At 57.7% G+C, this 16,664-nt stretch overlaps 1 protein-coding gene across 4 annotated transcripts in view; it reads left to right on the plus strand.

Moving 5' to 3' along the window:
- Positions 1-2,378: 2,378 nt before the first annotated feature.
- The window catches only part of GATD3 (glutamine amidotransferase class 1 domain containing 3), a 33,997-nt gene continuing 19,711 nt past the window's right edge, over positions 2,379-16,664 (plus strand). For 2 of the 4 annotated variants that reach the window (XR_009215810.1, XM_058523225.1), the window contains exons 1-5: positions 2,379-2,627; positions 2,809-2,861; positions 4,156-4,269; positions 5,248-5,367; positions 9,145-9,237. Coding sequence is in view for 3 of the 4 variants with exons in the window: in XM_058523225.1 (XP_058379208.1) it covers positions 2,469-2,627; positions 2,809-2,861; positions 4,156-4,269; positions 5,248-5,367; positions 9,145-9,237 (539 nt within the window). In the remaining variant the exon portion in view is untranslated. Of the gene's footprint in view, positions 2,628-2,808; positions 2,862-4,155; positions 4,270-5,247; positions 5,368-9,144; positions 9,238-12,990; positions 13,274-14,492; positions 15,076-16,664 lie in introns of those variants that run through there. The other 2 variants (XM_058523226.1, XM_058523224.1) reach the window with 2 other exon arrangements.

Raw genomic sequence — 16,664 nt, forward strand, 5'->3', positions numbered from 1 at the left:
CTCAGTGTGACTCATGCAGTGGGATCAGGGCCACCTGCCTGCTGGCAACTCCGTGCTGGGCGAGCAGGTGAGCAGGGCAGGTGGATGGCCAGCCATGCCTCAGCCCTGGTGGCCCCCAGCCTAGGTCACCTGCTCCTGTGATCTCTACACAGGGTCGGGGCAGGAACATCTGCTTGATTGACCTCGGAGAGGGACGTGCAGGAGCCCAGGGCTGGGGCCGGATGGTCCTCCGGGGGAGCTCACTCAGACCTGCCCAGCCAGCCCTGCACAGGCCACATGGAGACGGGCCACTCTGCACTGTGATGCCCCTCAGGAAGGGTCACTGTGAGAGTGTCTTGGACCAGCTTCTCCAGTACAGCCAGGCCCCTCGTCCCTGCGGCTCGGTAGCAGCAGCCTCAGGTCAGGACACAGGGCAGACCTGGGTGCAGTACTTCCCAGACAGCGTGCGGGCATGGCGTCCGCAGGGCCCCAGCCTATGGCTCACCAGAGGTGTGGCCAACAAGTCATGGGACGGCATCCGGCTCTCCTGTGCTCACCTGGGACGTGGAGCCGATACCTGCCCACCTCCCCATGCTGGCGGAGGCCTGATGGGCTGCATGGGGAGAGGGAGGTGTGCATGTAACACCTCGTGCACCAGGAGCTGCTGCCACCACCACCGTCTAACGGGAAAGCCCTTCACAGCTGGCCTGGTGCCCACTCGAGGGGGTTCTAACCTGAGTCTGTTCACCCATAGTGCATGTGCTCAGGCCTGCAGAGCTCAGACCTCTACTGTCACTGGTGTTTCTTCCTACACATCATCTCCACATGTAACTTAGGCTGGAAAACTCCAGTATTCCCTTCTCTTCACCTCAGCTTTGTCACTAAGTTTCACGTGTGCACAGTGAAATGCAGCTGAGTAGAGGCCCCTGGAGGTGCAGATGACTGAGAGGTGGGGGTTCTGCAGGTGGGGTCCAGGAGCAGTGGCCAAGTGGCCTCCCTGCTCAAGGCCTGGCAGCAGCAGCACCCAGGAGGGAGCCTGGCAGAGAGACAGGGTCTTGGCTCCCAGACTGACTAAATAGAATCTGCATGTTAGCATTTCCTTCCTAAAAGAGTTCAGCAGACCTAGTGTGTTTTAGCATCTTCCCGTGATCACCAGCTGATGTTCCGGATATGGCCCCGAGGGGAGAAACGGATGAAGCCGGCTGGTCCATCAGAGCTGTGAGAAGCCAGGATGCCCGTGGGAGAGTTCTCAGCTGCAGGGAAAGGATTGAGAACAGCTCTCGTGGGTCCAGAAGAAATTGGGTCCATCCATAGAAATGGAGGAGTCAGGGATGAAGGTTCTGGAATAAAGACAGTGAAACGTTCCAAGCTCAATGCCCCATGTTTGTTATTCTAGTTTCCCAGGAGAATCTCCTAGCAGAAATTAAGTGTACGAGTCTAAAGTGTGACAATTGGAACATCTAATGACAGTGTCGTCCAGCCTTGGGCTGAAACATCCAATGTATCTGCAATCCCAGCCTGTCTCACTCACCAGCCACCTCCAACAGTGACCATCCAAATTATTTCAAAAACCTGTGTTGTTAGTTTGAAAATTAGTAAATTAAGGGAAAGAATAAGGCATTTGTCCAGTCGTTTCGATGTGAACCAGCTCCTGGATAACAACTAGATATTTCTTTAACAGGAGAATTGCAGCTAGTACCTGAAGGCATCAGAGTATCCCCATTTTGCAGTGATTTAACGCATCCACGTGCACTGAGCATCAATGGGGGGTGCAGGTCACAAGAAGCGAGCAGACGGCACTATGGCTGTTCTTGCCCCAGACTCACCCTGGTGGAGCCCCTGGATGGAGTGGTAAATTACAGAAATCGGAGGACAGGCAGTTCGTCAGTCACCCCGGGGTGCAGCCCGCAAACCCAGAGGGACACTCAGGAGAAGGGGGCGACATCAACGGAAACTGAAAGAGCAGGAGGTGGGGCCCTGCCCCAAATGCCAGGTGAGGACCTCCTTTGGATCCCGATTCAAACACTAAGAAGAAAAAGACATTTACGAGAAGTCGACGTGTGAGCGCTGGGCGTTCGATACTGAGGAACCACTTTTAGGGATGACGGTGGTGCTGAAGTTGACTGAGTCTATTTCAGCGCAGTGATGCTCGGACACTGGACAGCAGGACGCGGCGGGACAGCCGAGAGCCGGACACCAGGAGCGCGAGGGCCGCGGCGGGGTGGGCGGACGCCTCCCCCAGGGGCCCCATCACCCGGGGCCCCATCACCCGCCTTCGCGGGCTCTGAGGCCGAGCACCACCGGGCGACTGCGCAGGCGCGGCCCCGCCCACCGACGCGCTCGCGGGAGGGGAACGCGACGGCGCGACTGCGCAGGCGCGCTCCGGTGAGTGGCGCGGGACAGGGCGACTGCGCAGGCGCGGCTGGGCTGGTTTTTGCGTGGGGCTCCGTGGCCGCGTGACCTTGCGACCCCGCAGTCCCCGCGCACTCATGGCGGCTGTCAGGGCGTTGGTGGTGCCCAGGCTGGCGGCGGCCTCCGCGTTCCCGCGGTTACCCGGCCTGCGGCCGCTGTACCCCGGCGCACGAGAGCCCTCCCCCCGCGCGGCTCTGCACGGCTCCGCGCCGCGCCCCGGGGCCAGGGTCGCGCTGGTGAGTGGACGCCGCCCGAGGTCGATCCATTAGAAATGGAGGAGTCAGGGTCTGATCCTCCAACCCCCGCCCGAGGTCGAGCCCTCTGCCCACCCCCGGTTCGAGGTCGGGCCCCGCCCCCACTCTCCGCCCCTAGTCCGCCCACCGAGCGGGCTTCCAGTGACCGTCTGCCCCTCCGCAGGTGCTGTCGGGATGCGGGGTCTACGACGGGACGGAGCTCCACGAGGCCTCGGCGTAAGTTCCTAGGTGACACTTGGCTCTCGGGAAGAGCGGTTTGCCTTCTCCTGAGCCGTTTGGAGAAGGCTTTCTCTGGTTAAAGTGGCAAAAATCACTGACCAGACCCCAGGAGACACAAAGTGAAAATTTTATAGATCGCGTGTGTAACATACAGGGGCACACAATAAAGCTGTTAAATTATGTTCTGTAGTGCTGTCTCCCGGGGATAACCACTTATCGGCACCTTCTGGTCCTTTCCCCCATGTTAACATCAGGATCACACTGCATTCTGGAAGTGGGCACCTGTTTCCCTTCAGCCCTCCAGCGGGAGCTCAGGGCTGCCCAGCAACCTTGGCTGTGGACGGATGGTCATTGATGTGACCTGTCTGCTGGCCCTGAGTAGTTTGTATTCTGGTTTTTTATTTTTTTGAGAAAGGTTCCTGTGAGCAGCACCAGTAGAGGCTGTTAGGTTTGGAGTAAGTTGGGGACTGGTTGGAGAATGCCCCCCTCCCAAGCTCAGGCCTCTCGGGTCCCCACAGGAGCCTGAGGCTGGGGGCTGTGTGTTGCCGCAGAGCCCTCCCCATGGGGGTTGCCAGCGTATCCTGTGTTGGCGCTGGACGTGGAGTGAACTTTGGAGTGTGCGGAGCTGGTGGGCCGCCAGGAGAGTTTCCTGGAGGGGACTGGGGGAACAAGAGAGCAGAGGAGGCAACCGGTAGCAGGAGAACAGCTTGAAACCTCCCATGCACAGACAGGGAGTTGTGTATGGAGTGCTGGGGAGGTTATGAGGAGCAGAGCCGGAGAACCAGGGTGGTCCTGGCTCTATCGGGCCACGCACCTCATGCCTCCTCCTCCTCTGACAGGGAGACCCTCGGGCCCCGCGTCTGGGACAGGTTGGTGAGTTGCCTCTTGCTCTACGGGGAGTGGCCCTACACGTGCCATGTCTGTCTCCAACCCCTAGAACGGAAAAGTTGGGGGCACCAAGAATGAACTTACTGTTGTGACCAAAAGCTTCCCTCAAACCTCAAGGCCTGTCAGTTGGCCTGTGGGAGGACGAGCGCCCCAGAGGAGCCTGGGAACCCAGATATCCAGGCTGTGACACCAGTCGGGCCACCCTGCTCCGTACCTTGTTTTGTAAAGGGAGCTTGGGGCCTAGCTGGTCTCCGCAGGCTAGTTCAGTGACAATGAATTTGAACTGTGGGCGTTTGGGTTGTTAGCAGGCCAAGCATAACTTTTTGCAAGGCAAATAGGATATTCACATACATAAGGAATTTGTCCCTGGCACTCAGCTAAAATCCTGCTTTTCTCCCTGCAGGATCCTGGTCCACCTGAGCCGTGGCGGTGCCGAGGTCCAGATCTTTGCTCCTGACATGCTTCAGATGCACGTGATTGACCACACCAAGGGGCAGCCTTCTGAGAGCGAAACCAGGTGTGGGTCCACCCCTCTGGTCCCGGAGCGTGCACGGGGCAGGTTGAGACTCCCGGAGAACCTGCACAAGTGGTTGCTTCATCCTGGGCTTGAGCTGAGTCTATGTCCATGTGAATGATCTTTCTTCAGAGCAGTCATCCTCAGGCTGTTCTGTGATAATGCTGCGAGTCTCAGAATGTAATTACTGAATACTTACTGAAACATCAAAGGAAAGTTCCCCCTGGCAGGTCCTCATACCTTCCTTTTGACTAGAGGAGTGCATCTCACTTGGGTCGCTCGCCTCGCTCCCCTCTTGGGCCCACGTGTCTGAGCTAGCTCCCAGAGGCATTTCTGTTCCGGAGGCGCATGCAGTCCTGACCCTGCCCGTTCTGAGATCCAGCTCTCCCCTCCTGTCCTGCCCGGCCTGGGGCCCCTGGAGGCTGTGGTTCCAGGCGCCTTCCAGCTGTGTTCAGAGAGTGAGAGATGGGGCCGCAGCTCTCTCCTGGGGGCTGTGGTTCCCCACTAAAGGCCCCTGCGGTTTCTTCTGCCTGGGCCCCTGGCCCTGGGCCCCACAGCCGAGGGTGGTGGTGGCTCCTGCTGTGGCTGACCCTGGACCTGCTTCACTCACCCCAAGCAGCAGTTTCTTAACTTTCCTACCACTGTCTCGTCTGTCAACTCCCCGCACTGAATGGTGTCTACCTCGGACACTCAGAAGAGTTTCTATCTTCCTGGTGGCCCCAAATTGATGCAGAAAGTTCCAGATAACTTGGCGTGGGTTCTGAAGTGTGGATCCCATGGGTTCCAGGAGACATTTTGAGTGTAGACTTATGTCACTGTAGCTGTGTCACCTTTTCTAGGCATCAAACCTAATGTACTTGTGAGTGCGCATCTCTGGGGCCGAGGGAACACATCCCCTTGTTTGGTGATGGGCTCCATCCTGCCCCCTTCTCCGGTTCACGCTGAACCTCTTTTCGGGCCTCTCTTTGTGTCCTTTCCCAGGAACGTGCTGACTGAGTCGGCGAGGATTGCCCGCGGCAAGATCAGCGACCTGGCCCGGCTCAGTGCGGCCAACCATGACGCTGTCATCTTCCCCGGAGGATTTGGAGCCGCCAAAAACCTGTGCGTGTGTGAGCTCTGGGGTCTTCTGCTTTTCACCTGGAGCGGTAGATGGGGCCGAGGTGGTGATGTGAGCAGCTGTGAGGGGCCTCAGGGTCCAGACGATGCACGTAGCTGCTCTGTGACGGGGACCTTTGTAGGGTGAGGCTAAGTCACATCTGAGCAAGCTGTGGAGTTTTCTCTCCCCACTCCTTTCTGAGTGCTCTGGGGACCTGGCCGCAGTTGAGGGTGTGGGCTCCCTCCGCTCTAACTGCAGTCCTGGTGGGTCTTGTCACTCAAAACCCATCTCCCCATCCATGGTTCTTGCAGACACCAGCTCTCCTGTGGGCAGCGTGGAAATCTGCTTTTCCGGTCAGGCCCTTTGGGTGATGGTCCTGGCAGGAGGAGGGGGGGGCTTTCTTGCTTTGCCCTTTGGGTTGTTGCCCCGGTAACTGGACCACAAGCCTGGGAGGCCATCACAGCACAGCTGTGACGTCCTTGGGGGTTTCGGGTCCTCTTTCCATTCTCTGGTTCCTTTCTGTCTTCCTTCTGTGAGTTCCATGGAATGCCTATGTGTCCCAGCACGTCCCTCCCAGGGTGGGCCCGGGGCTGCTGCTCTGGTGACGGCAGGTTCCCCGCATGGCCGTCACGGTGCCGGAAGACGGGAAGCAGCTGTGCCCGACAGTTTTGGGGGTTTAAACGTGCAGTGTAGTGCGCGTAACAACCCAGACTACGTGTTTTGATGGAAACACAACAGATCAGCAAATTGGGCCCTGGATCAAGCGTTTTCCTGTGTCAAGGATAAGAACATTTCTCTGCCCCAGGCCCTGGGGTCTCTGGGGACAAGATATCTGGGTGTAACCACAGACAGCTAGCCCCTGGGGCTTGCCTTCCTGCTGACTGGGTCATCCCTGGGGTTCTGTGGCCTTGGCCGCCGGGGCTCCAGCCCTCTGCCTGCTCACTCCTCTGCTGGTGGAGGCCTCTGGCAGCAGCTGGAAATGGGGGTCAGAAATGGGAGGGCGGGGGATCAAACCGATGCCTCGGATCCTCTCACCCCCTCCCCACCCTCTCCTGCCGTGCCCGCCGCCGCCTCCGGGCATCGCTCCGGGAATACGGCTTTCTTCTCGTTTTCCCCCCCCCGTGCTCCCTTTCACTCTCAGACTCTGCAAGGGTGCTGGTGCCCACCTGCTCTCCTGCTGTGCGGGTTCTCCAGCCTCGCACCAACCCGTTTCCCTCCTCGCTGAGCTGTCTGGGTCTCCTTTCGGAGGGTTCCAGTATCCGCCAGATACTAAACCCAAGGGATCCCATTCTCCCTCCTCTCCACGAGTTCTCTGTGAGTGCTGTCGGAGCGCCCTCGGAACTGCCCACTGGGCCCCAGTTCTTCCCAGCTGCTCCTTTGTGGAGCCCCTTCTCTCCTCCTGCACCCCTTCTCTGTACTCCCCCAGAAATTTCCTCTGCACGTGGCTCAGCTGTCCCCACATCTGGACCCTGGATCTCCCCCTTTCTGACCAGTATTTCCAGCTTCCTGCCCGAGAGTCGTTAGAATATGTTGGTGATGTTTAAAGCCACGTCCCCTAACTTGCGCTCGGCTTCTGTCAGGCTCTCGTGTTCTCTGGACCTCCCCTGTTCAGGGGAGGGGTGGGGGCGGTTCGGGCCGATGCCTTGGATCCCGTGCTCACTGTCCCCTCTCCACCTGGCTGGGTCAGCTGGCCAGCTGATCGTTGCCATTCCGCCTGCAGCAGCCCGATAACCTCCTAGATGGCTGTGGGGAGGGGCAGAGGTGGTTACGTTCCCTGAAGTCTAACTCTGCTCACAGCCCTCCCGTGTTGTGACACCTCGAGGCTCCCTCCGCCTGCGGGCATCAGAACGCCTCCTTTCTCCAGGTTCCCATCTGGTCTCCCAGCCCCTCGAAACAGTGCCCACGCTCCTTTCTCCTGCTGGGAGCTCTTTCCCCGCCTCATGTCCGCTCTCTCTTCCAAAAGCCAGCCTTTCAAGTGATTTCCCCATGTCGCCATCTTCATGAGCCTCCTGGCAGGCGACACAGAGAACCATTGGCTGGATTTTGACCTCCTCAGGACCAGGGTTTCTTTCTCGGGAGGATGAGCTGGCCTCAGAAACCGCTGCACCTTACCCTTGACCCTTAGCACTGCTTCTGGCGGGGGCGGCGGAGCAGTTTGAGGTGTGTCGGGGTCCTGTCCCAGCATGGCTGACCACCCACCCTTGGTTGACTCGCTGGGTTGTTGGCTGCCTGTCTCGGCGTTCGAGGAGGCGGTGGGCCTCGGGTCAGCGCATGTGTCTTTGAGCTCACGCTCCTCTGGAGAAAGCTGCAGCCTCTGGCCGCCAGTCCCCTTCTCTCTGACCTTTCCAGAAGAGAGGCCGGCTCTGGCGTCAGTGGTCTCCTGTGTGGTGGCGGCTTTGTTGTTAAGGTGTGGGGTGAGTTAAGGGCAGCAGGTGCGTTCATTTCCTCCTGTTTGAGACCCCGGCTCCTCTTTGCCACTGTTCCCAGTCTTTGCTTGTGTTTCCCGCGAGATCCGTGCATGTGGTTGGTTAAAAATCTAACTGGATGGCAGCCTCTTAGCTCGTGGTTGTGCACTCTGTATTTCCACTCAACAGCGTGGATGGTGCTGGTCCATTAATTGTCCAACAGCTGCCCTCACAGATCCCATTGGGTAGACGACTCAAGCCTGATGGACACGTGTGATTTCCAGCCCTCTTTTTTATCTTTTTTTTTTTTTTTTTTGGTGAGGAAGATCAGCCCTGAGCTAACGTCTATGCTAATCATCCTCTTTTTGCTGAGGAAGACCGGCTCTGAGCTAACATCTATCGCCAATCCTCCTCCTTTTTTTTTTTTTCCCCAAAGCCCCAGTAGATAGTTGTATGTCGTAGCTGCACATCCTTCTAGTTGCTGTATGTGGGACGCGGCCTCAGCGTGGCTGGAGAAGCGGTGCGTCGGTGCGCGCCCGGGATCCGAACCTCGGGCCACTAGTAGCGGAGCACGCGCACTTAACCGCTAATCCACGGGCTGGCCCACCTCTCTTTTATCTTAATAGCTTTTTGGAGGTATAATTGACGTACATGTCTTCAGGTGTAAAAGTTGATAAGTTCTGACGTGTGTACACACCCCGAGAGATCGTCAGCACGTCAGGATAGTGAACGTCCGTCTCCCCCAAGAGGTTTCCAGTCCTTTGTGTGTGATGCTGCGAACATCCCAGGATAGAGCAGTCGAACACATAAACAGAATGGAGGAAAGCCCAGAAGTGGGGCTTTGGGCAGAGGGTGTTCTCTGAAGTTGGACGGGTCTCACCAGATTGCCTTCCAGAGAGATGCATGAGCACACAGCCCCTGGCTGTGCGGGGGGTACTGATCTAGAAACCTCCGCTGCCCTTCCTCCGGTGGAATAGATGGTGTCTGGTTTGATTTGCATTTCTTTTCCTTGTTAGTGGAGTGCAGTATCTGTCACTGGTTTTAGGCCAATTGCATGTCTTGCTGTTCCTGGTTTACCGAGCTGGCTTCTGAGCACCGCATGGTCCTGGCTCACAGCCTGAGCAGCCACGGCTTTCATTTGCTCTGGTGTCTGCTCTTCTCCTGCCTCTGCTGTCCTCTTCCTGCTGCTTTCTGTTTTGAAAAACAACAAAGAAATGTGTATATATATGCACACACGCACATGCACACACACACATTAGTGACTTATTTCAGAGGCAGAGGAGTTGACGGAACCACACGTAAGCTCTGAGGTGGGTTTGGGTGGTGGTGGCAAGTGGACACCCAGCTGTGGGGTCTGAGGACTCCTCTCTCTGGCAGGAGCACATTCGCCGTGGACGGGAAGGATTGCAAAGTCAATAAAGACGTGGAGCGCGTCCTGAAGGAGTTCCACAAGGCTGGGAAGCCCATTGGGTATGTACGGCCAGAGCGGGCCTGGCAGGGACATGGGGGCCTCCACTTGGGACCCAGTGACAGCTGGCCTGGGTCTGAGGCCAGGTGGTGGGGTGGAGGGGACTGGCTGGCAGCCGGGAGCTTAGCAGTTGTGAGCTGTGTGGGCTTGGAAACTCTGGGCCTTTCCTCGTTTTAACTGAGCGGGTTTCACAAGATCTCACAGGTGCCTTCCAGCTCTGAAAAGTGTGTGGTCACGTTTATTTTTTTGGTGACTTAACAGGAAGGAGAAAGTTTGATTCTATCAGCTTCTGGAAGGTTCCCTAGTCACGGCTTGCCTGACCCCCAGCCTTTACCAGTGCCTCTTCCCCTCGCCTGGCCTCACCTTCCCGTCCTTGCTCAGAGCAGCCCCTTAGCTATCCCTCATATTTCCACTCTGATTGCTGTCGTGAGCAGCATTCCTGACCCCTCGTCACTCAGCTGCGCTTCCTCCTGGAGTCACGCACCGATCACACGTCACGGCCCAAGGACTGGGTACTGAGGCCAAGGACACGGCCACACATGAGGGTCCTCACACCCCCCTGCACAACCAGACTCATGCATTGGCACAGCCTTTGCTCATGTCAGAGCCTCGGTCCTCGGTCCTCGGTCCTGGTGAGGCCAGGCATAACCTGCAACTGGGAGAGACTCTTGGAGACCTGGGATGGAAACCCCATCATCAGGCCTGATCTCGTCAGACTTCTGTTCCCACGAATGTCCCAGCAGTCGCCCCTCGGTCCTGCTTTATGCAGTGCGTCGTTTGTCCCGTAGTGAGCTGGAACGCGTGGACCGCGTGGCCTTGGAGTCCATCGCTGGTTGGAGAAGTCCTCTCCAGAGCCCAGTGGTGCACAGACAGCTGGGAACAGAATTCAGCAGGATGCACTAGAGAGGCCACTCTGACCTCCGTCGGATGGACAGCTGCCTGCTGGCGTGTTGTTGGCAAACCGAGAAAGGACGGGGTTATGTTAGAACCCCTTGTGTGAATGAGGTACAGGGGCTGAAAAGGACAGTCCCCTCTGAGAGTCAGCATCTGTCATAGACCTCATAGTCACTCACCTGAGGTCCAGGGAGCTCCCCGATCACTAACGGTGCCAGCCTTGGGTCTGTAGCCTGGGAGTACATCTGCGTGCACAGCGCCGTCTCCCTCCATCCTCCCAGACTCGGGCCTGCTCGGAAGAGCTGGTGCTGAGGAAGTCAGGGTGGCTGACAACAATGCTGTGTGGTGTCTCTCACCTCCCAGGACACTGTCACTGGAGCAGCACCCATTTACGCGGGAGAGTGCCCAGGGAGGAACCTGGGGCCCTTCGTGACTGACTGAAGGACAACACGTAGGACAGAAGCTGAGCAGACAGACCCCTTTCCTGCAGACATTCTGCCCGTTCGCGTAAACAGGTGTCTCTCAGCTGAGTGTGTCCCAGAGGAAGCAAGGCCAGTGTCGTCCCTCGCTAACCGTGGGCCACAGGGTGGGCAGGGACCGTGACACTGCTCTGTATCGGCCGCCCTGTTGGAGGCTCAGTTCAGTCCCTCCCATAGCAGTTTCCTTGGCTTTCTCTCAAAAAGCACTAGTGTTGTCCTGGCCACTCATGAAATGCCCTTTTCAGGTCAGTGTGCCTTGCCTCCCCTTCTGAGCAGTCTGCCCACTCTCACCCTGCTCAGTAGAAGCACAGCCGGGAGTGGGGGGGTCAGCTGGCTTTGCTGCCTGGCCTATGTATCCCCTGCCTTCCGTGCAGGAGCGGAGCGGGCCGGGGCTTCTGTAGGAGCGTGCTGTGCAGCCTGCTTCAGCGTCCACAGCCTAAGACCAGAGCAGGTGGTTGCCCAGACAACCTGGCTCAGGGCTGGTGGCCACAGCCTTCATTTCTGGGCGTCCTGCACTGGGCTTCCCCTACCTGGGAAGTCTCCCAACTCCGGATGCTCCCGAGACATCAGTTCCAGTGACTTGCCTGTTCAGTAGCCGAGGGAAATCTCATCTTGTAGGTTTCTGAGAAGTAGTTTCAGTTGTCACGACATTTAAATAAGTACATGAATACATTTTTAACGACTTTTTACTACAGCAGCTTCAATACGGGGCTTTAACGTCAGCACAGTAGAACCAGATCCAGGTTTCCCCAGCTACCCGAAATACAGCGTTCCTAGAAACCTTTCAGAAGCTGAAATGGCATAAAATGAAGAAGCAGTTACCATGAAATTGTAAGGGAAAATTTTTGAGCGTTCCCAGATCCAGAGAATAACGTACCAAATCATAGAGATAACACGTGAGACCTATAACGCTACTAACATATAGAGAAAGCAGGAGTGATGTGATAGATGCACAGCCTTATAAGGTAGGAATCCTGAATGTACAGTGCAGCTTCACTTACGGGAACCAGGAGGACAGTGGGAGAGAGGAGGAGGGTCGTGTGTTCGCGTCTCGTCTGGTCCACCAAGGCAGACAGGTCACTGTCGGCTGCACTCGCTGTGTCTGCCTGGTGTGGGAGGTCGAGGCGCCCATCTGCTGTGGCTCTGTGGAGGGCCTGAAACACTGCAGTCTGCTTGACTGTGGAGCCTCTCGAACGGCTCGCTGCAAAACAATGGCTGAGTGCCGTTTTCACTTTTCGCCTTTTATCGTAAAAGTGAAAATCCTATTTGGATTTCTTTCATTTGGCCAAAACAGGCACTGATGTAGGTCTTTTGTAAAAGCCAGGTGGGGATAGCGGGGGAAACCTGTAAGTGCTGTTAAAGACACAGGAGAAGAGGGTGTGTGGGAAGATGGTGTGGCCAGGAGGAGGCTGGGGCGCGGTCAGGAGGGCGCGTGGACCCCGGGTGAGGGAGAGCAGTCCCTGACAGCCCCACGACGGGGTGGCCCAGCCTGGAGCTGCTGTGGCAGGTGTCCCGTGCTCTCGTGCTGCAGCCCCTGGCCTGAAGGCGTCTGTGTCGGCTGAACTGCCGGGCTCAGGAGCTGCTGGGCGCCAGGGCCTCCTGGTGAAAAGCAGAGCCTTGTAGCAGCCCCGAGGGCAGGTGCCGGTGATGGCCCAGCCCTGGTGGCGTGTGCACCAAGGGTGAACCAGCAGGGCTCAGGCGCCTCTAGAACGGCCTGCTCGTGGGTGTGTAGGGGACCTGGCGCTCTGCTGGGAGGGGATCCTTGGCTCCCATGGCCAGCATAGCTGCCAGGCATCCACTCGTCTCTGTGCACTGGCAGGTAAGATGAGGCTGCTGCTTGAACTGCGTCCCCTGGCTTCTTGTGTCCCCCTTTGGAGGAGGGGATGTGGTGACAACCGGTCAGTACAGCTGTGGTTGTCTGTTGCTCTGTGACAAGCCACCCCCAAAACTTGGGCCTGAGACAGCTGCCCCCTTCTGCTGCCTTTGCTGCGAGTCGACTTGTGCGTCCCCGCACACCGTGTCTGGTGGCCTGGTGCTTGTCTCGCAGCGGCTCTGTTGCCAGGGTCATCTGTTCTCCAGATGCTGCCCCGGTCTGGCACCCGGTGCCCAGAGGCTCCAGACGTGGGGGAGCAGCTGAGGATCAAGTCACGGTGCAGCGCCCCCGCCCTCCGTTGGTCACAAGCACCACGGGCAGCTCAGGTTCAGGGGACAGGCTCCACCTCTTGGAGCTGACAGAGGCTGTGCCATAGTGCCCTCCGTCCCCCACGACTGCCGTGTCGGTGCTCGTTTTCAGGGTTCCTTGTGTCCTTCAGGCTGCCGTGCTGCGCCCTCGGTCTGTGTCCACACGCACGGCCCTGAGCTGACCTGGCCTTCCCCTTTCAGCTTGTGCTGCATCGCTCCTGTCCTCGCGGCCAAAGTGCTCAGCGGCGTCGAGGTCACCGTGGGCCACGAGCAGGAAGAAGGCGGCAAGTGGCCGTACGCTGGGACTGCGGAGGCCATCAAGGCCCTGGGCGCCAAGCACTGTGTAACAGGAGTGACCATATCCTTTCTGTCAGCGGGGGCGGCGTGTGGCGCTGGGGCACCCCTCCTCTGGCCCTGTGGGGCTGCCCTGCGTGGGCAGCCTCTTCAACCAGGAATTGCGCTGCTGGGGCGTGTACGTGATGGGGTGAGTCTCTGTGCTGTCTTGTGGCCACGTCTCCAAGCCCGTCCAGTGGGCACGCACTGCGCTCAGCTCACCCCGGGACTGGAGTTCAGCCCTGCTCCCTGGTGGGGCGAGGAGACGGCCTCAGTCTTGTTGACTGGAGGTCTGGGGAGCTGCCTGCTGTGGGAGGGAGAGAGCAAGCGCTCCAAGGCAGGATGGAGGCCCAGGTGGAAGGAGTGGGGGCGGGGGCGCTGCCTGGCTTTGTTGTTATTTGGTGGAAGTTCCCCCGAGCAGTGCAGATGGGTATGGACCCCAGGCAGCCTCGTTGCCCCTGTTCCTCCTGCGAGTGGGTCCTCTGCGTGCCGAGATGATGGCCTGGGAGCTGGTGGCAGAGCACTGCGGGCATACAGAGCCTCAGGCAGCAAGCTGACAATGTCCCGGCTCCACAGCTGGACACACACAATTTCCATGTGGGCCAGAGTCAGTGGAACAGAACAGCGTTGTGTTCTAGAAGGTGCTAGAGACAACCAGTGTTACTTTTGGGTATCGTAAAGGATGCAGCTGTGTCAAAGGTGGCTTTCTCTCCTCTGAGGGTCTTTACTTGCAGGTGGTTTTAGGTGTAAATTTTCCATCTTCCTGCGGAGCAGAGGGGCCGGCAGACCCGGGGCCTTTGGCATGGATCTGAGGACGCACATCTTGGTTAGGGTGGAAGCAAGGCCAATGCTGTCACTGCCTGGTGTCTGCGTGACCGAGCAAGAGCTTGGATCGTGTTGAGAGTGAGTCCCAGGTTGGATTGACCTTTGCGGCTACTCTCTTGTCACAGTGGGCACTCCGACAGTCTCAGTTTTAGTTTCTTGATCTGAGAAGGGGAGATGCTGCTGCCGCCCTCAGGGCTGGCGTGGGGTCCTGGTCTGCAGGTGTGTGTGGGTCCCGTGTGGTGTGATATTGTAAAGCGTGTTGTGAAGCCAGTGCTCTCTTCCCGGAGACGATGAGCTCCTCTTGGGTACATGCTGGTCAGAAACTGATTCCACGTTTTCAGTTACGTGGTGCAGACAGTACAGAAAGTGGGGCCCTGTCAGCAGAGACTGCACCAGGAGGCACGCCCCCCATTTCAGATGACACCGAGGAGGAAGGCGGAACACGCACCTGAGGGCAGCTGGGAGCAGTGGCCAGGGTGGGTGCTTTACGCCTAAAATTCCCTCTCGTCCTTGTGGGGTGGTGTTTTTCCGTAACTTCTGTGCACGACGCTCACGTGGACCAGAAAAACAAGGTGGTCACGACCCCGGCCTTCATGTGCGAGACCGCACTCCACCACATCCACGATGGGATCGGGGCCATGGTGAAGAAGGTGCTGGAACTCGCCAGAAAATGACGCTGCTCAGTGCCGTGGGCTCAGCCTCATCCACCAGGTGGAGCTGGTGGCCTGCGTTCCTGTCCAGCTTGGAATATGATAGGAATTTATTTTTGTGCTTAAATTGTTAGATATTTTCTGCCTAAAAATGGAGCTTGCGACATCCTTGGGGCCAGGGGGAGACTGGCCTGAGATGTTTCGTCCTTCACCGGGCTCCACTTCCTTCTGTGTGGAGGAGGGACCGAGAGGCGGCTGGTGTTTGCTCTGGCTTTTCAGAGACTGTAGGGACTGGACTCCTATGTGACCTGAAAATTAGTCCTTACTCAGAGAGGATCAGGTAGACAGATTATTTTAGTCTCAGGTTGGCTTGCTTTAGAATCCCTAGTGCTTGGAAGGAAAAATTTTTAAGTTTACAATTTAATAATCAAGAAATCACAGTGCCATGCTTCTTGGTAATTAAAGATCCTCTGATCTGAAGTCAATGTGTATTCATTAAAGTGATAAGGGGGTTTTCATAGCAGATAGTCCCTTTGGCCAGGGAGGATAAACTCCTTTCCAAATGGACACTCGGACAGTTGCGTTTCAGTCCTCCTGAAACTGGCAAATGAGGACTGTAAATGAGGTTTCTTAACTTGGTCTCAGTTCTCCTAGTTTTCAGGAAGAAAGGGAAGTTGCAGATGCTCAGCCCACGCGGTAGCCCTGCGGAGTTGTGACGTCAGGTGGGTCCCAGCCCGTGTAGAGCGGCTGACGGGGACGTGTGATGAAGGGCAATAAAGCGTTGTGTCCGCCTCTGTGAGCGTGGCTTCTGTTCCGGGTGGCAGCCCAGGACTTATGCCGGCCTCACCTGTTGTGGCCCTTTCCCTTCCCTCTGTGTGCCATGACCCCGGGGGTGCCCTGGACACACCGCAGTGTTCGTGCTTCCTTTGGTTTTGAGAAAGCCGCTTGGACATCGCAGCCGAGCTGTTGTTTGATCCAGTTCACACTGAGCTTTGCCGGGGGACGGGAGCGGGGCGCAGACACAGGTCCCCCCTCTCTGCCCCTTGCCCCACCCTGCCGCTGTGTAAGGTGAAACGATGGACACGCGGTTTTCTGGGGTGGTTTTCCGGGGCCTCGCGGGAACACGGGGAGGGCAGGGCCTGTGGAAGGGGCAGCATGCCTGTTACTGCACTTGCCCAGGTCCCTCTGGCTCACCGGGTGTCTGTATCAGCCAAGCTCTGGCGTTTCTAGTTCCTTTTCCACGGGATCTCTGTTCTCTGGCAGCCTGTCTTTCCCCCACTGCAGTTGGGCGCCACAGGGCAGGGGCCCCTCAGCATTCCCGCAGCACCAGCCGTGCTGGCCAGGGTTGTCCCTGCCCCGTGCAGCCAAAGACAGCCTCACAGGGCCTGTTGGTGGCCAGGCAACCCAGGTTAACGTTACCTTCCTAAGAAACTTGTCGAGTGAAGCACTTTTTACGTGCGTGTGCACATGTGTGCACATGGAGGAGTGAACAAAGCACAAGTGTGCACCTTGGTGAGTTTTCACAATGAACCACTGCTCGGATGCAGAAACAACAGAGACAGCAGCCCCTCGCTTTCCCCAGAGCCAGGCCCGCACGGGAGGTGGTGCACGTCTCGGCTCCATGCACAGGGAGCCCTTGCGTGTGGCTCCTTTATGGAAATGTCCCCACATGGGTCAGGCGAGCACTGTCTGTGAACATTCCTGTAGGTGTCTTGGTGCGGGACTCTGCCAGTGTGTCCTGGGCTGGGACTCTGGGGTGCAGGGATGGCTCAGTCACTGTCAGTGGGAACATCAAGGACTTTTTCCAGAGTATTTGTGCTCAGTTTCCTCCCACCAGCAGTGGCGAGGGTTCTGGCTGGTCTCCAGCTTCCTTGGTGCTGGAGCCGTCAGGCCTCCTTCGTTTCCTTCCCGCTGCCCTGCTGGGCGTGGGTGCCCTTCCCGTGGTTTTCTCTGGCATCTCGCTGATGTCCACTGAGGCCGATCACCTTTTTGTGTGTTTTTTCCCCTTTGGCAAAGTGTCTGTTTGGGTCTTGGGCCGTGTCCCTGTCGGTTGTCTGTCTTCCTCGT

Source organism: Diceros bicornis, chromosome 27 (assembly GCF_020826845.1).
Source record: "Diceros bicornis minor isolate mBicDic1 chromosome 27, mDicBic1.mat.cur, whole genome shotgun sequence".
Taxonomy (NCBI): Eukaryota; Metazoa; Chordata; class Mammalia; order Perissodactyla; family Rhinocerotidae; genus Diceros; species Diceros bicornis.